General features: G+C 47.4%; 1 protein-coding gene and 1 non-coding gene across 2 annotated transcripts in view; both read right to left on the reverse strand.

Moving 5' to 3' along the window:
* Positions 1-22,462, reverse strand: part of NCAPD2 (non-SMC condensin I complex subunit D2) — a 76,658-nt gene that overhangs the window by 49,480 nt on the left and 4,716 nt on the right. Inside the window, exons 2-18 of the mRNA XM_065412071.1 lie at positions 22,074-22,149; positions 20,564-20,622; positions 19,928-20,109; positions 19,280-19,419; positions 18,208-18,335; positions 18,002-18,125; positions 17,783-17,930; positions 16,009-16,206; positions 15,675-15,809; positions 15,025-15,109; positions 14,514-14,691; positions 14,076-14,203; positions 13,548-13,748; positions 12,048-12,222; positions 7,123-7,207; positions 5,780-5,913; positions 4,489-4,621 (exon numbers count right to left, since the gene is read on the reverse strand). Of these exons, the coding sequence (XP_065268143.1) occupies positions 4,489-4,621; positions 5,780-5,913; positions 7,123-7,207; positions 12,048-12,222; positions 13,548-13,748; positions 14,076-14,203; positions 14,514-14,691; positions 15,025-15,109; positions 15,675-15,809; positions 16,009-16,206; positions 17,783-17,930; positions 18,002-18,125; positions 18,208-18,335; positions 19,280-19,419; positions 19,928-20,109; positions 20,564-20,622; positions 22,074-22,149 (2,309 nt within the window). The remainder of the gene's footprint in view (positions 1-4,488; positions 4,622-5,779; positions 5,914-7,122; positions 7,208-12,047; positions 12,223-13,547; positions 13,749-14,075; positions 14,204-14,513; positions 14,692-15,024; positions 15,110-15,674; positions 15,810-16,008; positions 16,207-17,782; positions 17,931-18,001; positions 18,126-18,207; positions 18,336-19,279; positions 19,420-19,927; positions 20,110-20,563; positions 20,623-22,073; positions 22,150-22,462) is intronic.
* Positions 20,189-20,500, reverse strand: LOC135873131 (small nucleolar RNA U85). The gene has a single exon (XR_010561081.1). It is a non-coding gene; the product is annotated as a small nucleolar RNA U85 (small nucleolar RNA).

The raw sequence follows: 22,462 nt of genomic DNA on the forward strand, positions 1-22,462 counted from the left end.
TCAAATCTACAAGCCATATTCAATGAAGAGGAGAAAGCCGATTGCTTTGACTTAGGTCCGGGCCTAAAAGACTTCTTTTGTTGAGACTGAGAAGTAGTAAGTTACTGGTGTTGCAGTTGCTGTTGAGAAATATGAAGATGATTGTGGATAAAATTGCCTCCTGTAGTGAAAAGCAGTAGATGGTTTATATTTTACTACTAAAAGGAGACCAAGTGATATACTGCTCTATCTGTTCTCAGTTTCTCCAAAAGTTTGCCCCTTTTCTTACTAAACAGACCCTCACCCTCAAAAGGAAGATCTTCAACTTTAAAATCTAGCATCCACAGCCAATGAAAATCTTAACCATACATGCCTACAGGTGACAGCAGATGCTAAAGCCCTAGCCACAGAGCCAGAAGTATCAAAAGCAGCCCTGAGGACTCGTTTTGCCACATTCTGAGCTTCTAAGAGGATAGCATTAGCAAATTTCCTCTGATCCTCTGGTAATTCTAAAACAAAAACAGTCATTTCCCCCCCCACGCAGGTGAAACTGGTAGTGGGACATTACGGTTGGTAATTGGCTACTCTTTTCTCTTCTTCATCACTGAATATTACTTTCCTTGGAAAGGCAACGTCTTCCCTTCTCTATCAGCAACAGTATGGACTTGACCAGACTTAAATCTGTTACTTGCTGTTGAAACCATCAAAGAATGTGGCATAGGGTAAATATGGAAATATGAAACTGCCCACGTGGGAGCTCACAGTTTGTCTGCCTTCTTAGAGATGGACTGGCAGGAAACAGAAGCAGCCCAAACTGCTTTAGCAGGTTGAAAGTGTATCCAAAATAAGCAGACATCATACTTCTCAAAGCTGCTCCTCAGATGTCAAATACTGGATACGATATCTCTTCAATAACAGAAGGCAAGTTCAAAGTAGATGCCATTCAGTCCACCAACTCATGGAATTGTGATTCATCCTCTGAAGGAGACAAAGCAGAAACAATGCTCATATTTTCATCAGGATACAACTCTGGTGGATTTGCAACTGGACCCAGATGTTCCAGGAGAGGGACCAATTCCTCTTCTTCCTCAGAGGATGTGTCTGGTACTATTGTTTGGGCTGAAGATGGATCTGGGGACATTGGATCTGAAAAGATCACTTTGACTGGATCCTTTTCAGCTAGGGCCTCACCGCCCAACCCATACTGTGGATGATCCAAAAAACCCCAAAACACCTCTTCAGGTGGGGTCCAGTAAGGCCATGTTGCCCAGGAATGTCAGTCTCTCCAGTAATCTGGAAACATATCTATAAAATAAGGATATACAAACTATCCATAAGGTTACAGGAAAACAGTTCTAGGTGGAACAAACAGACTGTTCAGGTCTTCTAAATCCATCTTGATCCTCTTATAATTGTAGGTCTGATTTCAGAGCCACAATGGCTCTTACCAGGGATAACAGCACTGTTGGGCAGGGAGGGGCATAGAAGAGAAATGAAAGGCAAAAAAGGTCTGTCTGGTGACCCAGCAGGAGTCATAGGAGAAGGAAGAGGGAAAAACTGTTCTGGGGAAAACCTCAAAATATCCTCTCTCCTACCCACTTCTCAAGAGTAGCGGATTTAGATCTTGCAACCACCATGGTCCTTCTCTTCCCATCCCCAAGCAATCTCTCACTCATACCAGATGAATGATCAGATGCAGCACGGTGAAATGTCCTCTTTGGATCCAACATCAGTGCTGGGGTTACTAAAAACATATGCGTCAGTGGATCTGGGGAAAGTTTTCTGTCTGTAATCCTGGACTTGCATGGGGATTGCGGAACCACCTCAGCTCTTATAGCCATAAAAACTGTAGAAAACAGATTTGAATCTTAAGGATACAACAAAACTGATCCACAGGACCTAGCACTGCTAATATTGGCCATTTTCTACCTAGTCTTCTTTGGAATGGAAATTAGTCAGGACAGCTTAAATATAGGTTCCTTAGCTGCAGTCTGAACAGATGGTGCCTTAGCAGCTTTCATAGAAGGACCCACGTCACAGGGTACTCCACTCACCATAGGTGGCACCTCCTCCTGGCTGCTCTGGGGAATAGCTCTCTTCCCAGGTCCAACAACTCCCCTTGTGGTCTCTCAACCCATCATCTTCTCTCTCACTCTGTGGCCCCCCTCTCACTCCAGGACCTTCAGCTTCCTCTTTGTAACTTGGCCTGATGGCCAAGTCACTGTGAGGTTTCCCCCTTCCGGGCTAGTTTTACTGGACCTGCTGTCCAGGTACTGCCATTCTGTCACTGGCTGGTAGGGGAATCTAGGCATGCCCACTACTCTGGGTTCCAACCCAGGAACCCTACAAGATGCAGCCATGGTCTGTGCAGTCCCCAACCTTGCTGCTCTCTCCCTCCCCTACTTCCTACCCACTTCCCACATGCTCTCTTCTCCACCATTCTCTTTTCTGAGTACACCCTTCCCTCGGGCCAGGCTCCCAAGGTCCTGCTCTTTCCCTGGGTTCCCTCCTTCCCCCTCTAATGCAGAGGGGCTGCAGACTTCCTCACTGCCTCCATTTCTGTTGCCACCTTCCTAGCTTTATACTAGCCCAGCCCATACCTGCTCAGCTGAGTGTCATCTTCCAATCAGGGGTTGCTTCTCCAGCCTAAGCCCTTCATTTGTGGCCTTTCACACTAATGGGCCCTTTCCTAGCTTCCTCTCTTTCAGGGCTGGTGTGGATTTGAACAACTCATCACAATTTTTATGACGCTACTCCAGAATGTGGAACTTCAACAAAATCAGACAACAAGGACCCCCAACCACTTCTTAGGCACCTTAGCCTTACTTGATGATGCAGTACATGCCAACACAGACCCCCTTAGCCTTAGGATCTGAAGACATCCCAGCCAAAACTAGAAGGCTTAGCAGTGAGAGCTGCCTTAATAAGGTGCACCTACAATAAGTTCTGCCTCTCCTTATGTGCTCTGCATGGTAAGATCCAACAGATGGAACACCAAGAAGAGTGGCCTTCTCGGAGGCACTTAAAGACATCTCACAGGGTCATCAGATGCCAGGAAGACCACTAGGCAGGAAGCAAAAATCTCTTGAAGCTTCCTGCCTAGATCTTTTTTTCAGATCTGCCATCCCACGGAACCCAACCAAAAAAATCTAACTATTTAACACTACAACTGACAAGGCACTAAGGTAGAAGAAAACCCTGGATCCAAAGGTTCGGAGCAATTCACTTCCATCTGGTGCTTGCAGTTGGAAGCAACTAAGATGATGAAAGGCGCAGAGCCTTGAACTCAATATTCAGACACTGAGGGGATGGGCAGGAGGGAGTGCATGTGGGCTCCAATAGGCATTACTTGGAGAAGGTTCCACGCTTAGGCAGTACCGGTCAGCACATTACCCACAAATTGGAATATACAGAGCTACATGAAAAATCCCGATTTATCCTGCTAGTTTATGAAAGGATCCTTACTACACATCAACAGATCCATACTATAGGTTTTGTCCACCACTAGCAAGGCTAGCTATATCCCTTTTCTGTCTACACCAGTGTCTGAATGAGACTTCCTTGTAGAAGACAGCCCCTATTCACAATTTCAGAGGATTAATTTTTCTTTTTCAAATGTTTGTTTTCAAAGTCCAAGCAGCCAGTCTGAGCTTGTTGGGTCTGAATGTAAAACAAGGTCTTAAGTCAGAAGATAGATTCCATAGGACAGAATATCAGTAGACTGGATGTTAGACTGATTGGATCTGAAAAAAAATCAAGGCCTCCTGGGTCAGCAAAGGGTGTTCAATATCACTAAAGCCCTTTCTAAACCTTTTGGATGTCCCTGTGGGCAGGACAGAGCAAAAACACATTCAACAATCTGGTTGGCCATATATGAGATGGGCTCTCCCATTGCATCACCTTCTTCTGGAAGGGTACTAGATAGCAATCGGGGAGCCTTTGTATTGGTCTGGGGAGCAAAAAGCTCTATTGTGTCCCAATTCTTGAGTCTAGGGCTGCAGACACCTGAGTGTCCACCTATGAGGGACCACTTCACTTGCTGTATTCTCTGGGGATTGAGCCAGTCCACTGCACTGTTTGACCTTCCCTTTACATGTAAAACTTTAAATGTGATTCTTCCACCAATATAAACAAAGGTCTGAACCTGATGCTATGAGAGTTTACGACACATGGTTTGAAGGAACAGACTCCCCAGCTGGTCAAGCTGGCCTCCAGCTCAATTACCACTCTGGAAGCTCACTGATGGGAAAACAATCGGAGAATCTGCTGTCCTAGTTTCCACCAAATGTAGTTAGCTTTACCTTGCCAGTGATGGACAGAAATGGTTCCACTTACATCTTCCAGTCTACATTGTGGAGGCATCATATGGATGAGTGGACCTAGACTTGATAAATACCTATTTTCCTATTAATTAGATGCTCAAGGATAGATGATCTAACAATGGCAGCTCATCTAAGATGCCCAACATTTCTGGTTTTGGGGAGCTCACTTGCAAAGTACTAGCCTTACCTTGTTGCTGCTGGCAAGTTTGGAGATGGCACTGCATACTTCTTGGGCGAGGCGATAGTCTTCAATTACCTTCTCATCTAGCCCAGTCATCACCAGAACATCCAGGTTACTGCCCACAATCTCTGGCTTTCCCCTGAGTGGCAGTTAGTGGGAAATACATGCGATTAGGTAGGGTTGCTCTTGAAAGCTTACATCAAATATGTGAAAACAGCCAAAGTTTACTTTGTGCCCCAGGGAAGAGGAGGGACTTGAGCCTGAGGAAACAGCTGCCAACTGACATCTCTGACTCAGCTGAGAGACAGTAAACCAAATTCCAGGGAGGTGGGTATTACATATGCTCTGGTGGGGGGCCAGCAGCATTGAAACAAGGTAAGCTGGACAATGCATCGCTATAGCTGAAATAATGTTGCAAACATCTTCTCCCCCTCAAGAGCAGAGAAGATTTTTTGGGTAATGAAGGGAGAAGAGGCAGCAGCTGACATCATTCTTACAAGAGGAGGAAGAGGAGGAGAACAGAGTCCAGCAGCTCAGGGTAGTTCTGCTCCCTCCTAACCTCCTGTGAAAAAAAATGGGTCAGTCTGCTTTGCAAATGCTGCTGAAAGTTACCCTAAGGCTGTGCAGCAGTAATATCTTTGAGGATCTATACTTAACACTTGTGACATGATCTGGCTGCAGCCCCTGGGATGAAGGGTGCACTACATGGACCTCACTGGGGATTCTCCAGTCTCTAACATCAAGAACTCTGGAAACACCTGCCAGATGGATCACTGGCCGATGCAGTAGTGGATGTGAGGACCAGTGGGGGCAGGTATGTGCTCTCAAGGGTCACTGGGTTGGGAGATAAAGAACAACTCCCCATGTCCCAAAATGTAAATCCATCTCCTGCCCTGACCAAAGTGGGGATGGAAAGATACATCTCACCTGCAATGCCAAAGTCTTCAAATACCCCAGTTCAGTAGCTTCCCCCATCTATACAATGCAGCTGTAACTAGGTACCCAGAACTGTAGTATAACATACCATAAAAAAGGGAGGGTAGCCTAGCTTAGAACACAGGGAATTCAGTATAAAGTTAACAACCTAGAGAATCTGGGGCTGGTGGGACACAGTATTTCCACGTCTAATTCAAGTATTCATTTCTGAATGATCCATTTGTGCAGAAATCAGGGACCTTGCCACAGAATCTAGAGCCAGATGCTGCACGCCACAAAGGCGTATATAATCAACTCTGGGAAGACTCCTTGCTTTCACAGGATCAGTACTTATACAGAAAGACCTGAACTATGGGCTCACCGTGCCATCATCCCCAGCAGCATGACAGCAGCACGGCGCTCCAGTGATGAACACTGTGATTTCTTAGTGAACTGCTCCCAGAGCAGGTGGACCACAGGTGGCTTTATTTCATCTTTCTGCACAAACTCTGAGATCTGGAGAGAAAGGGGACAACAACTAGGGATGCAAGAATACAGCAAGTGGGACATGTTTCACACCCTCATGAGGGGATCTTATTGGGATGGCTAGATTACGGTGATATGACGGGGTATACAAACCCTAGACTGAAGGACAAGGGAGCTTCCCAAATGACCAGTGCCTAAAGGCCCCTCCCTGAAGGAAGGGAGGGACAGATTCTGACGCACACCAAGAGGGAATTATTCCTGTCCATTTCTTATTAATGCAGTTTATTTGGGTTAATTCCACTTGCTTTTTGTTCATGGACTACCCTGGAAGAATAGAGACCTTAAAGCGGCCTGGCCAGAGGACCAAGGTCACCACAGAGGCAGAGCAGCCTTTGGCACAGGGCGGGCAAACTTTTTAGCCTGAGGGCTGCATCGGGTTTCCAAAATTGTATGGAGGGCCGGTTAGGGGAAGCTGTGCCTCCCCAAACAGCCAGGCGTGGCGTGGCCCAGCCCCACCCTCTATCCAACCCCTCCTGCTTCTCGCCCCCGATGGCCCCCCCCCCCCCAGGACTCCTGCCCCATCCAACCCCCCATTCCCTGTCCCCTGACCGCCCCTGGAACCCCTGCCCGACTGCCCCATCCAATTCCACCCCCTCCTTCCTGACTTCCTCCCCTCCCCCCACAGGACCCCTGCCCCCATTCAACCCCCGTTCCCTGCCCTGAGCCCTATCCACACCTCTGCCCCTGACCACCACCCCGAACTCCCCTGCCCTCTCTCCAACACCCCTTGCCTCCCTGACTGCACCGCCTGGAGCACTGGTGGCTGGCGGCGCTACAGCCACGCCGTCCGGCTAGAGCCAGCACAGCACAAAGAACCGGGTCAGGCCCCGGCTCTGCAGCTGCGCTGCCCCAGGAGCTCGCAGCCCGCCGCCCAGAGCATTGCGCCAGCGGCGGACAAGCTGAGGCTGCGGGGGAGGGGGAACAGCAGGGGAGGGGCTGGGGACTAGCCTCCCGGAGCAGGAGCTCAGGGGCCGGGAAGTAGAGTCCCGCGGGCCGGATGTGGCCCGTGCCGTAGTTTGCTCACCTCAGCTTTGGCAGGATACACCAAGTGGGGAGAAAACTGCTATGCCAAGCCCAGCCACAAGGAGGCACCAGCAGCAAGTCAAACCCTTCACAGTGAGCAGGACAAAGGCTCAAAATCTTGGACAGAATCTGATACAGGGTGGGACTAGTACTTACTATTTCCCCTAAGCACTGAATGGTCCCTAGCGATGCATCTACCATGAGGAGGGAAAGAGACCGCACCAGCCTCTCCGCCCTGGCCCTGTACAGGAGATAAGCAAACAAAAGGCAATTTACATGCAACTACCTCCCAGATCCAAATCCCACACACAGCAATCCAGTCCCTGAAATGTAGTGTGCATGCACCCCCGTCTCCCAGCAGGATACATAAACATCTGGGAATAGCAAACCAAGAGCTGCTCACATGAAAGCCATTCTCAGAACAGAGAATATAAACACAACAGTAAGGTTCAGAAAAAGCATTAGGGAACATGCAGTGATCTCATGAGGATGGGGCAAAAACATCTGTTTTAGGTCCCATGGGAATGGAAAGATATCCAGCAGCACAGTGCATCCTAGAACTGCACAAGGGTAGGTAATGACTCAGAAGGAAGAGCATCTTTACTGACAGTCGCGCGGTCAGCTGTGGGGAGTCCGGCCGGAGTTGCAGACCTTCCACCTGCCCTTGGCCAGGCGGGGACATGGCTGCGGGCTGCTCTGAGTGCACCCCCGCCAGGCACGTGGAGGGTCTGCCACAGCTCCCCAGCTGGGCTGTACGGGGGGGTGGGGGAGGGGGGGAGGTCCCCGCCATGGCTCCCCACAACTGCCCGCCTGGCTCTTACCGTGGCCAGGCTGCGGCTTCGAGTCACCCTCCTCCCCAGCCGGAGCTGACCAGGGCAGGTGGAGGGACCCAGGCTCCCCACAGCTGGCAGCACGTCTGTCCCCTACCCAGCTCTGGCTGGGGAAGGGAGCAGCTTAGAGCCACAGCCCAGCCACGGTAAGAGGTGGACAGGCAGCTGCAGGGAGCTGCAGTGGACCCTCCATCTGTCCTGGGTGGGGGACCTGAGCAGCCCCCGGGCTCCTGTCCCTGTCCCCCAGATCCCTGACCAGGGCAGGTGGAGGGTCCGTGCCACAGTTCCTCACAGTTGCCTGCCCGGCTCTTACAGTCAGAGCCCTGCATGAATACAAAATTTGTATCTGCAGCCACGTTTCTATCTGCGGAAATGGTCTGCGGATACCTGCAGATTTGCAGGGCTCTACTTACTGACTCACTGACCAAAAGTACCATTGTATTCATAGCCTACACACTACTGTAATAATCTTTGTAGAAAGTATGCCTTGTGAAGTATTTGAAAAATAAAACTCTGTTCAATAACACCATGGTGAAATATATGTAGCAATATTATTTGTAAAGTCATGAATGAGGGTCAAAACCACAAAGCTATATCCTGAACAAAAAGCGTGCATTAACCTGAATTTACATATAAGTCGTAAACAGGCTCCTCGAGAGAGAAGAGATGGCAAGAGACAAAGCAAATGTGCATTTCAGCAAACATAAGTGAGAAGAAAGAAAGAACATGGAGTCTGGTAGTGAAGGAAGCTCCATGTGGCCTTCTTTACAGTTTGAATAAACTTTGTTTTGAGGGGTAACCCTCAGAAGAACCCACTTCAAAGGTTAACTGGACTATACAAGAAAGGGGCAGAAAACCCCCAAGCTCTCTCCTTCACTTAAGAAAAAGAAAGCAACCCATGACTTTGGGGGAGGGGGGGTAGAGAAATCCTGACCTGAGAATTTGGTCACCCATGTTGCTAGGAACACATGGTAAGGAAGTTACCTTGAACCAAGTCTAGCTTGTTAAGTTTTAAACTACTAGAAAGTGTTTTATCTTTATTTCTCGTGTAACCATTTCTGACTTGATTACCTCATACATGAATTCACTTAAAATTAGGGCTGACGATTAATCGCAGTTAACTCACGTGATTAATCGCAGTTTTAATCGCACTGTTAAATAGAATACCAACTGAAATTAAATACACCTCTACCTCGATAGAACGCTGCCCTCAGAAGCCAAAAAAAATTATAGATATATAACCGCGTTATAGGTGAAACCGCGTTATATCGAACTTGCTTTGATCCACCGGAGTGCGCAGCCCTGCCCCCCTGGAGCACTGCTTTACCACGTTATATCTGAATTAGTGTTATATCGGGTTGCGTTATATCGGGGTAGAGGTGTATTTTGGATGTTTTTCTACATTTTCATATGTATTGTGTGTTGTAACTGAAATCAAAGTGTATATTATTTTTATTACAAATATTTGCACTGTAAAAAATAGTATTTTTCAATTCTCCTCATACAAGTACTGTACCGCAATCTGTCATGAAAGTGCAATTTACAAATGTAAATTAAAAAAAAAAAAGTGTTTAAACTTTAAAGCCTACAAGTCCACTCAGTCCTACTTCTTGTTCAGCCAAATCGCTAAGACAGACAAGTTTGTTTACATTTATGGAAGATACTGCTGACTGCTTCTTATTTACCTCACTTGAAAGTGAGAACAGGCATTTGCATGGTAATGTTGTAGCTGGCATTGCAAGGTATTTATGTGCCAGATATGCTAAACATTCCTATGCCCATTCATGCTTCGGCCACCATTCCAGAGGATATGCTTCCATGCTGACGATGCTCGTTTAAAAAAAAAAAAAAAATGCTTAATTAAATTTGTGACTGAACTCCTTGGGGGAGAACTGTATGTCCCCTGCTCTGTTTTACCCACATTCTGCCATATACAGTAACTCCTCACTTAATGTCGTCCTGGTTAACATTGTTTCATTGCTGATCAATTAGAGAACATGCTCGTTTAAAGTTGTGCAATGCTCCCTTATAACATTGTTTGGCAGCCGCCTGCTTTGTCCACTGCTTGCAGAAACAGCAGCCTGTTGGAGCTAGCTGGTGGGGGCTTGGAATCAGGATGGACCAGCAGCCCCCCTCCCCCATCAGCTCCCCTAAGTTCCCTGTGTGGCAGCCGCCCAGCAGGCTATCAATTGCTGGGCAGTTCAGCTGTCCCTCCCCCCATTGCCCTGTGCTGATCCTGCCCTCTACCTTGGAGCTGCTCCCGGGAGCCTCCTGCTTGCTGTGAGGAGGGGAAGGAGGGGTGCTAATGTCAGCGTGTCCCCCTCCCCCAGCTCCACAGAGCAGGGGGGACACGACAGGGCTCGGAACAGAGGGAGCTTGCTGGAAGCAGCTACTGTCTCAACTTGTTGATCTACTTAAAAAGGCAGTGTACTTAGAGTGGAGTCAGCATACTTAAAGGGGCATTGCCCCTTTCTCTCACACACACAATATGTGTGTGTCTCCCTCCCTCGGTCTCACACGCACGGTGTGTCTTTGTCTCTCTCTGCCATGCTGCATCTCCTCCCTCCATCTGTATTGACTTGTAGAGTGTGAGGCTACATGAACATAACTACAATGTTAAGCGAGGAATTACTGTATTTCATGTTATAGTAGTCTCGGATGATGGCCCAGCACACGTTCATTTTAAGAACACTTTCACAAAATGCAAAGAAGGTACCAATGTGAGATTTCTAAAGATAGATACAGCACTTGACCCAAGGTTTAAGAATCTGAAGTGCCTTCCAAAATCTGAGAGGGACGAGATGTGGAGCATGCTTTCAGAAGTCTTAAAAGAGCAACACTCTGATGCGGAAACTACAGAACCCGAACCACCAAAAAAGAAAGTCAACCTTCTGCTAGTGACATCTGACTCAGATCATGAAAATGAACGTGTGCACTGCTTTGGATTGTTATCTAGCAGAACCGATCATCAACATGGACACATGTCCCCTGGAATGGTGGTTGAAGCATGAAGGGACATATGAATCTTTAGTGCATCTGGCACATAAATATCTTGCGACGCCGGCTACAACAGTACCATGAGAACACCTGTTCTCACTTTCAGGTGACATTGTAAACAAGAAGCGGGCAGCATTATCTTGTTCAGAATGGGCTGAACAAGAAGTAGGGCTGAGTGCACTTGTAGGCTCTATAGTTTTACATTGTTTTATTTTTTAGTGCAGTTGTGTGTGTAAAAATAAATAAATAAACAAACCCAAACCCCCCCCACACCTACATTAAGTTGCACTTTCACACAAAGATTGCACTACAGTACTTGTATGAGGTGAATTGAAAAATACCATCTCTTTTATCATTTTTACAGTGCAAATATTTGTAACAAAAAAATATACATTTTGATTTAAATTAGAACACACAATACAATATATGAAAATGTAAAAAAAAAAAAAAAAAAAAAAAAAAACATCCAAAATATACATTTCAATTGGCATTCTATTGTTTAACAGTGGGATTAAAACTGCAATTAAAAAAATTAATCACAATTAATTTTGAGTTAATTGTGTGATATAACTGCGATTAATTGACAGCCCTAGTTGTAATTGAAATCAATACATTTGAAAATATAGAAAAAACATCCAAAAGTATTTAAATAAATGGTATTCTATTATTGTTTAACAGGACGATTAATTGTGCAATTAATTTTTTTAATCGCTTGACAACTCTACTTAAAATCCTATCTTCTTCAATCTAAATCAATCCAGTGTTTCGTAACTCCAGTTAAAGTAGCAAACCTTTACAGGGACAACGGACCTTTAATATCTGAACTGCCCAGGGGAGGGCTGGACAGTGCAGAACACACGTTTTCAGGACTGGGAGTGGGTTGGGGACATCTGGCAAGTAGTAACCAATGCTGGTGGAAGCCAGAGTGTGACTGGAGTGTTGCTGACTGGCTGCTGGACCAGGGCTGCAGCTATATACACACAGGATGTGACCTACATGTTGGCAAGCTGTTTGTGAGTGGCCCAGCTGGATAGCTACAACAGCAAAACATTGCAAGGCACTCAAGGTTGCAGGGCAGGCAATGACAACCCCTCAGTGGTCTGGATTGCACCCCAGAACTTCACTCACCCACCACCATCCTTGCAGCTCAGCACCCACTAGCATTTCAGCTCAGTATGAAGTTTGACCCTGTCCATACTCCACTTCCAACAGCACCTCCTGGGAGATATAGACTCTGATTTGGGGGTTCCATACCTTTCTGAGTCCCCACTGGGGCTCAGGTAGAGCCTTCTGTAGGCGCTTAGCACGGTTTCTCTAATACCTGGCTCCTTAGACCATATAAGAGGAAGCATCCTTTGAACTCCATGCAGTGCCTGGGGGACACCAAACTGCGAGACTGTCACAAAGAACTCAATGGCCTCCTGCACCACTGGGGGGAGTAGAGAGAGAAGTCAGTTCAGCTTTACATAGTCTCGGCCAGAGTCCTCATTAAGAAATAAATTATGCACCCATTGTTCTTCCAGCAAACCCATAACCCACATACAAAAAAAAAAAAAAAAAAGACACCCCCTCCCCACACTATTGTCCCCTCCCCTGTGGAGCAGAGACGTGGCTGCTACAGCACTTTCAGCAGTGTCCAAACAGTGGCCCAAAAAGATGACCTCCCCCCCCCCCCCCCCAAAACCAAAACAGAACAAAAAAACAAAAAAACAAACCCACCCTGTATTTGATTATGAATTGAGAACGTTTCCAGAGCCATGGCCTACAATTTTTGAACAAAAGCATTTTGAAACAGATCAATTTTTTTTCATAGCAAGTGATTTAAAGCAGCTGCTATTTCTTCCCTACTGCAGCTACTCAGCAGCATGCCTGCCAGCCACACACTGTTGTACAAGAAAATGGTATAACTGATCCAATTGCTCCATAGCCTCTTTCTCTATCAGGCTACAGGAGCCCCAGGCAGAGTACAATAAGAGCTTGACTGGCTCCATCAGAGATCAGGGAGCAAAGATGCTTCCTGTGGCCCCCCGCTGCTGCCCAGCAAACCAGAAGAAAAGGGTGGGGGGGAGGGGAGAGAAGAGGATGATTTAAGAAAAAAAGAGAAGCAGCAGAGAATCAAGTATTTATAGCTTTCTGATTCTCCGCCCCACCTCTTACACAGGTTTAGCACAGCCTGAGGTCTGTTCCAACTTGAACCAGCTGGCTATTGCTCCAAGGGGCCATACACCAGCTGTGATTAGCCACAGCATAGCCTGCACCTCCAGCCACTCTCCTCCTTGCTCCTCTGCACACCTGGGAACTGTGCAGTGTGGCAACATAGAAGCCAGATATGCTGGCTCTTTGTCTATAGGAAGGAAACACCCAACAAGAGAGCTGCAGGGGGTGTCCACTACTTGAACACCACCCAAGCAGAAAATCTGCCCCTAAGAATTGATTGTGGCCACCTGACATTTTGAAATATTTTCAGCCTTCAGGATGAAGAGGCTGGATCCTCTACATTTACCTAAAAAGCTTGCTGAGGCTTTTAGATACCAGAGGAAGCCCTTCTCCCCATAAGACTGCACTTTCCCCAAGATAACCCTTTTGACTGGTACTGTGAGCCCAATGTAAACAAGGTAGGCAAGCCCCCAAGGCACCTGTCCAGGCTACTCCAGTCCCGGCCTCTCCCACATATCCAAAATAGAGTTCTCATACACCAAGCTTAGGACCCTGGAAATCTTAATGTGTAGGATGATCTGTGTCTACCCAACCTACCAGAGACAGAGCTTTTGTACATCATCCTGCTGACCATGCTCAAGGCTTCCGTGATTTTCATAGAGAAGCTGTGGGCATCTTGCAGATACTGCACCAGCATCTCCTGCTTAACCAGCTCAGATGGTGGCTGCTCCTCTATTACAGGGTCTTCATCCCCACTGCTATGCAAAGGATGTTGGATATTGTTTTCCAGGTTGGAATCTACACAGCAAGAATAATGACCCATAAACAATGCTGGGGGCCAGGAGAAACTGCTCTTTGACCTCTTTCCCTTCACCCCTGGTGACCTAAACCAAGAGCCCCTCTCCGAACAACACAATCTAACAGCAGCTCAGCCAGGCAGTCAAAAGGGAGATTTAGACCTAGAGCTGGATTCTCACCACACTGTTAGTGAAGTCTCACTACTATGGTATGGTGCAATACAAGCAGAGACAGGGTTGAATAAAAGGGATATAAAGTGTTTCACCTCTATAGTATCGGTATCAATATGGCTCCAGGACAAGAAACTAGTGGGCTCAGAAAAGCTACCTGTGTAGAGTGTCCTCAGAACGCCCAAGATCATGGTTTCCTTGTCACCTTCCAACCTTGAATTGCTGGTGAAGGGCTCCATCCCATGGAAGTGGCACACAGCCATCTGTGTTAGACGGATAGCATGCCTGGACAGAGATGATGCACAATAAGAAATCATCCACTGGGTGGGGAGAGTATGTCAGTTAAGAAATCCATCACTCAGCTTTGTCCCTGGACCTGTGGGACAGTGACTCCTGTCAGCACCTCCAGCCTACTGTATACAGCAAAGTTCTTTCCACACAAGTCTTCAATCTCCCATATGGTGTTACCCCTTTCCCAGGGCTCAGACCTCACCTAACAATATGATTACATATGGAAGTTCCTAGGGTAACCCTCTTCCCCAGATTGAAGGCCCCACCCGCTCAACTGTGGTCCATTGGAGGGTCTCCCACTCACTTGTAATTTAGCTTCCTCAGCAACTGTATGATGCGCTCAGCCGTATTCAGTGCAGTCTCCTCAACCTCTAGCGTCTCTTCCTCCTCTTCTCCTTGCAATGGGTGAAGGAGCTGATGTATGGTGGCCCTAAGCTCTGGCTGCATGGCCTCCCACTCCTCCTCTGGGGTAATTAGTGCAGCTATGAAAAGAGGGCAGAGGAAGGGAATGATACAGATATCCAGACCCATTATTCTAAAGTGAGGGAAACAGCTTAGACTGAGATGGGGTTGGGGTCCTGCATGCTCCTCTCTAGATCCCTGAGGCAGACACCACTCCCTTTGCTTACCCCTCCTAAACCTCCCTCTCCCTATGGAAAGCTTCTGATGCTTTAGGCCATGCTCTAAGGCCACAGAATCTCAAATGGATACGAGATTGGGGCAAGGCCAACACAGGTTGAGTATGAGCAAGTGCACAGGAACTCCTGCTGGGAGGGCACAGTATATCCACTAGGAAGGGGAAAAGAGGAGATTACCAGTTTTTGCTGTACGTTTGTCCCTCATTTCTTGCAGCTTCTGCATCTCTTTCTTGAGTGGCTCAGCCAAATCAATGCAGCTTAGCTGGGGATGTGAGGGGAGAATGGGAATGTTTCACTCTCTATCCTCCATTTTCTTAACTCTTAGGATCCTCCTTGCTCCCCCACAGCCTGCTTTCAGCGCCCACTTTAAGTACCCCAGGCCCGTAGAAGACACCTGCTTTTGGAAGCTGAGTAGCTGGTTCTAGTCCACTTCCCAGAATGGGGGCTGCAGTAGGTTGCCTGTCTGTGAAGCTAAGCAGTTTGGGACGAAGTCTAAGTGAAGAGTGTGCAACAGCATGAGCTCCATGACCTAGGGATGCAGTGGAGCAAGATCCCAAAGTCTGAACCAAGATCTCAAAGAAGAGTCCCCACTGCAGACTCAAAACTCTGAAAACCTGCCCCAGTTTAATAAGAGGCATATACCATGCCCCGGCATACATGCAAGCTGCACGAGGGGATGGAAAGCCCAGATATTAGGGCACCTGGATATGAGGAAAAGCAAGGGAGCCTCCAACCTGAGCCACAACCAAAGACTGGTGACCACTCTCTCCCTGGGGGCTCCTGCCCCAGGGGAGGCACAGAAATTCCAGCATAGTACGAAGGGTTACCTTGCAGGAGAAGGGGTTGTTTGAGAGAAATGCAGCCAGCAGCTGGATGGCATTCTTAGCCACTGTTACTGATCTGTCTTGGAGACGGCCCACAGCCAGAGACACCACAGCCTGGAACCGAGCCAAGGGCAGTGCCTGCAGCAAAGAGCAGATTGAAGAGGTTACCCAGAAGCCCTGGAGAAGTTAGATGCAATTTTTCATTCCTCACTCTGGGAAGGCTCTGCAGCCAAGTTTCCTCAGGCCTCTTGCTGGGCTCTGATGTTCTCCCTCACCCCTCCCTTCACAGGAGGGCAGTTCGAAGCCAACCCCACAGTCTCCTCACACAGAGATTCACCTTCCGCTGGACAATCCGGGTGAAGAGCTGCAGCACACGGCTGCGCACAAACCCATTGACATCACATAAATGGGCCTGCAGTGTATCCAGGAACTGGTCCCGAGTACCCCTCGCAGCTTCCTCTAGCTGATCTCCACTCAGCACCTGCAGCAACATCTCTGCCATGGCTGTCAGGATGGCATTTCTCATCACATAGCTCTGAAGAGAGAAAATGACTTCATTATACTGGGAGTGAAGGGAGGGCATATTCCTGTAGCCCCCATCCAACCAGGACTCATGCTAAGACAGCAAGGATGGTCCAGTGCTTATGGCACCTAGTCTGGGATTTGGGAAACCCAAATTCAATTCCCTGCTCCATCACAGAATTCCTGTGTGACAACAAGCAAGTGTAGCGGAGCCCAGGAGGCTGTATCCCAGCCCTCCTATGCACCTAGGTCTGCAGCACCCAATCCGTGGAATGAGTATCATTTGTGGCCTTTGAGAAATGACTTAAGAAAATTTGTATATGGTTATGAGCTGAAGGTAAGCCACACCCTGCAGTTTAAATAGAAGCAAATCAAGTTCCTTATTATGGGGAGCACCACTTCCCCCGCAGCCCCAAAATAGCTGCTGTTCTTTTCCCCGATGCATTTTCTCAGCAGCTCCCCTATTGGCCAAATGCTGCATCATGATGAGGAAAGACAGAAGTTCTGGCTGCTCTATTGACCAGGGTTGGCAATTTCTCAGGAAAAACTAGTTTAGGACAGGATGCTGTAAATACCATCTTAAACCCGGGTTAAACTAGGAAAAATAGTTGCATCACCATCCAGCAAGTACAAAACAAATCTTTTCAAACTTTGAATACATCCATTCAAAAAAACTGAGGAATAGGCTCAGTCAATCCACTACGTCAAAGTTGGTCTTCTGCTACAGAATGCTGTATGGCCAAATGGACTTGGGTGGTAGTCTGCAATTTTGCATGCTTCAGATTCTTTAATGCTTCAACCCTGCATTACTGTCAATTCCACATAATCAAATGTTTTCAACTTTTGTTCATATAATATTGAAAACTGAAATAAGTCATAACACATAACTTCCTTTAGAAAATACTGAACCGGAAAGTATAGACATTCTGATGTTCAGTATTATAATTACATAGGAGTATTATGCCCACTGAAGTTTTACTTTTTATTTGTACAAACCTAAATTAAATTTACAAATCTATTGCCATATGTAACTGCAACTTGAATATGTAACTAAAGCTAAGTGGAATGTGACATGCATTAATGAAACAGTTTTTAAAATAGAAAATGCCTTAAACTGGTACAAACCATGATTTTACCTGGTACAAACCACCTCTGGCAAATACCCACGTCATCCCTGCTATTGGCTGCTTCCTTGCCTGGCTGTGGGAACCCCAGTGAGAACAGCATAGATTAGCTGGCTCTGCCTGAGCCTAGCAAAGGATTTCTCTCCTCACAGTCACCCAGAAGGGCAAAAAAAGCGCAGAGAACCAAGAGCCAGTTCTCTCCCCCATCCCCAATTTTCTGCTGTTGGATATTACCTATGCTGGGAGAATTCTCAGCATGGTACTTTCTGCAGTAGTTCCTGCTCCGTTCGCATCACCAGAGCATGCAGGGAGTGGAGCAAGGCAGAGAATCTGCCTCAAAATATTGATTGCAACTCCTTGATCTTTGTGAAATACACTCAATCTTCAGGCCAGAAGATTGGACACCACTATGGTACACATTCTTTCCCCTGTATATGTTGTGCTTTGCCCCTTCCCAAGCAGTACCTCTCCATCCAAGAGATGCAGCAGGACACTCATGTTTGACAGCACTATCATTGGGATTTGTTCAGCCAGTTCTGTGAGAAAGGCAGCATAACCCTTCACTCCGGAAGTATCCCGAGTCAGATCCTGTGGACATTTCTGGCCAATCTCCCTGCAAAAAGAAAGAGTCAGTGCCCAAGGCTGCCGGGAATGGAGGGGGCAGGGGCTTGGAGAGTTTCTCACCTCAGCAGCTCTCCCACCATGCTCTTCATGCCATACTCCGTGGCCCACAGGCTCACAGCGCCCGCAAACACTGGGGCTACATGTTCAAAGTGCTGCAGCATCTGTGTGATCTTCAGAGTTGCACCTGCCAAACCAGAGGAGGGGAAAAAAGGGTCAGGGGATACACAAGGGGATCCCACATCAGGAAGGGGAAGTGACAGACTCACTGAGCATGTGGTCATAGTGAGTCAGAGCCACAGCAAGAAGATGCATTATTGCCTCCCGTGTGGCCCGATGCTTCTGGTGGCTGATGCTGGGCTTCTCCAGAATGCGGTAACAGCTGCCAGTCACTAGGCTGAGAGGAAAATAGAGAGTGATAAAGAGACCTGACACTACAATCTGACAACCCCACCCAAGAGATCTGAACTGGTGGAGCCTCTAAGTTTCCATCTCCTCACTGGGGGGAAAGGGGCGGGGGGGGGGGGGGGGGGCAGAGAGCTGTTGCCTTGGCTCCAACTTCCCAGTGTCCTAAACAATGAGTAAGGCCCTGTGTAAATAATTTCATGGACTGCATGAAAAAAATCATGAAATTAGCCCAATGCCATGATTTTTCCAACAGCAGGGAGACACTTCTACCTACCCACTGAGGCTGTAGCTGTTCATCATGGACTAGTGGGACAGTTCCATTCTGGGGAGCAGGGGCAGGCAGAGGTATCTCAACACATGACACCAGGTGGTCTGGCTCAGCCCACCCAGCCCAATTCACTCCACCCTAGGCCATCATTGCTGCTTCTTGTCTAGCCAGCAGGGAAAGGGGGTGGCACTGAGAACACCTCTCTCATGTTGGGGGGGGGGGGGGAAGGGGAAATCACAGCAGTCTGAAAAGGGTAGGAGAAGGGGGGGGGGAAATAGAGACTCAGGAGCCGTGCCTATCCCAGGAAATTCAAACATTTACCTGTGACGCTGCAGTGAATTAAAGAAAGAGAAACAAAAGATTTTTCTCAGGGCCTTAGCAGTGAGGTGTCCATGTTCACAGATCCCTCAGTACTGGGAATGGTTCCCAAACTTTTTCCTTGGTTCAGTCTTACCCTGTTCTCCCAAATTTCTTCTCAATCTATCTCCCTACTCCCCTAAGGTTCACATCCTATAGATTGCCTTTGAATGAGGTGGGACAAACTGATTTACCTATCCACGTATCGTCTTACAAGTCAGCCCTTCCAAAAATCTCCCACATATAGCTCACCCCCTGCAGCCATTCCATCCAGCCTTCCTCTCCCCAGCATTCACTTCAACCTTTACCTGATGAATTCCTCCTCCACCACCAAACCACACCACAGTCGACGGAGGTTCAGTTGCAGCAGCTGTGTCAGCAGCTGTAGGAGTGGCTGCCTCTCTTCCTCCCAGCAGAAGCCTGAGCCCGTGGTGCAGTTCTTCTTGCTCTGAGGAGATTATGGGTATTCACATCAGGCAGCATCCCCTTTTAAAGCTGGAGGAGACACTCAAGCTTTACAGTAATGAAACCCTTGCCCCAAACCTGCCGGGAGCCAAAGGGCTACACCAAATGGAAGAAGCTGCTTTCCCTAATATGCAGGGGGAGAGGCATGTGCTTGGGAGGAAATGCTGGTATACTGGAACTGCAACAAAGGCAGACACAGAAGTGGGAGGCAGCACAGAGAACAGCCTGGACATTTAGAGATCAATGGAGCATTACATGCCGTGATATGTCCTGTCTCCTGAAGCTGCTGCCCATAAGCATTTCTTAGAGGTGCATGTACCACAGCCTGGCTTTCCTCATGTCATATTGGCCTGCCCAGTATCCATATGGAAAATTCCAGCTATGGCACTGAACTGAGGGGACATCAATGTGTAGGAACAAAGTTGCACAGAGTCCAGTAAGTTTATGCATCTCCATTTTCATAAAATCCACCCCCACGCTCGCATACATACCTTCCCACTGGGATCTAGCCCTGACAAGCCACTCTTGCAGGAGTCTATTTCAAAGGCCTCCACTAGATGAGTCAGTACATAGCAGTTCATTTTAAGAGCATTGAGGTGAGTGGTGCGGTCTGAAGGGCTCAGGTCAAGATTATCCAAGATGGAGGAGAGGTCACTGGAGTGACAGGACACGACTGCAGGGAGGTGAGAAGGCATAAGCATCACTACCCATACACACCGAAGCACCCACTTCCCTTGTGACAAACTCACAGCAGCCATCAGATTACCAAAGAACTGTGCTCATGCCTCACCAGCCATAATTTGGGCTACACCCTGTGACCCAGGACCCAGAGATGCTAAGTTCACCCTGTCCCCATCCCCTGCCCAGCTCCTAGGATCACTTGCTAGGGGCAGGCATATCTCCCTCCAGGAATGAAATGGAAAATGGGACTTCCTGTTGGTCTGCCCTTACAGCGAACGCACACAACTCTGCACTGCCTGCCAAGATTACAGACCTGTATCAGGGATGGGTGAGGGTGCAGCCCAGCCAATGGGGTCACATTTGCCTTTATATCATCATAAAGCTGCAGGGAGGAAGCAAATATCTCACCATCCCCTCCACAAGGGGAGAAGGATCCTCATACCTACCTTTCACCATCAGCTCCAGGGCATCCTCCTTGACTGCAGCATTTATAGATCGGAAGTGGCTGTGAGGCAGACAACAGATGACAAAAATACAGGATGACCACTGGCACTAGGCCTAGTTCAAGACTGTAACACAAGAGTCTTCAGGAGCAACTCTAGACTTGTCTCCTAAACCCAGTCCTCTCCCAACCTGCCCACATTTGTGACTAGAGGGATCAATTTATGAGACGGTTCAAATAGGTTCTGCGGAGAGTTTCCCTGGAGAATTTGGAGATCAAAGTAGTAATTTAGCTGATTTTAACTCAATGATGGGTTTACCTGTAATTTCTCAGAAAATTCTGTACTCAAAATGCATGTGCTAGAGTTTTGGGAGGATACACTATATTCCTCCTCAGGTAACAGACTGAACACCTACATTAAGAGCAAAACTCTTACTATAGTGCATCAGCACCTCCAAGACAGGCCTCTACACATACACAAAGATTTCATAGAAGAACATTTTAAAATGTTACAAACAAAACGTAAACAGAGTGGATCTAGGTGAGCGATAAGAATTTATTGCTTAATAAGCTTATCAATTAGCAAATACCACTTCACTTTTGAGTACCAAACACTTAGCTATGGTCTGGAAATGCAAATTATTTGAATTAGTGAGAGTCTGATATTGTACTAACACAAAAAGTTACAAAAGACAAAGGCAATGCAAGAAGTTATAATATGGTAACTAAGGCCTTGTCTATTTGGCAAAAAACTAGGACACCATTATATACCCCTTATTGCCAGCAAAAGTTTTGTAGACCTAGATTAGTACAAATCAATAGATGTTTTCCCACTACAAAACATGGAAACTGCAAGATAAGCTGACATAAGGCTGGAGTGAAAATTGCTTAACACGGAATTCACATACACAAACCATCACCCAATGCTATTCAACAACCAGCCACCCAGACAAACCAAATGTTTATCCTGTAATAAAACTCACAAACAGCTGCAACGCACACAACCATACCAAAAGGTGTCAGTTTTGTCCTGATGTTGAATGGGGGTGGGGTGGGGGAGAATGGCCTACCTAAAATATTTGTGAGATAGGAAATCTGTGTTTCCTGCCCAGCTGTAACACATTCCCTTCCCTCCAGGAACTCCCAATTTCCAGCTCCACCGCAGCTTAACGCCCTCTCCTTCCTGAGATGGCGTCTGCAGTAACCAGTTAAACAGTCAATGCTTATGTTATTACATCACTAGTATCCCAGTGGGATCACCGCAGGGTGGGGATGGGTTCATGCCACTCACAGCACCAGGCCCTACTGCACTCAGGAAGAGGAGGCATCTATAAATGGACCTGGCCAGGGCCTAGCCCCATCTGGAAACCTCTGCAGATACACCCAGGACTCTGTTCTCCTGAACCCTTGGTAGGAGCAAGAACAGCAGTGCTCACTACTACTGATCACCATCACCCCTGAAGCCCATGACCAAGCCACTTCCCCCCCACCCCTGCAGGGCGGGGTATACTCACTGGAGTAGACTGTAGAGGGTGTCAAAGTGCTGCAGGATGGCCAATGGCCCTTGCACCTGGAACGCCCCCCGGAATTCTGAAGAGACAGGGAGACACAATTAAAACACAATATTGCCAACTGCAAGGGATCAAACATCATGAATCAAATGCCAAAAAGTCATGAGATTGTTTAACTCTCATGATTTTGTGGGGCCAAACAAAAACTATCAAACTTTTTTTTTTAGCCTCTTGACTTCTTAACTCCCCTCCACTCTTTTGGCTATATGTGATAATTTCAGGATGCAAAGAACCTTTAATGGACACAAAATGGACACCCCCTCTCTGGCTGCTCAGATGGAGATTCCACTTATCCTCTCCTCACCCCTAAGATAGACAATGGATGACTGTTC

Source organism: Emys orbicularis, chromosome 1, assembly GCF_028017835.1.
Source record: "Emys orbicularis isolate rEmyOrb1 chromosome 1, rEmyOrb1.hap1, whole genome shotgun sequence".
NCBI classification, from domain to species: Eukaryota; Metazoa; Chordata; order Testudines; family Emydidae; genus Emys; species Emys orbicularis.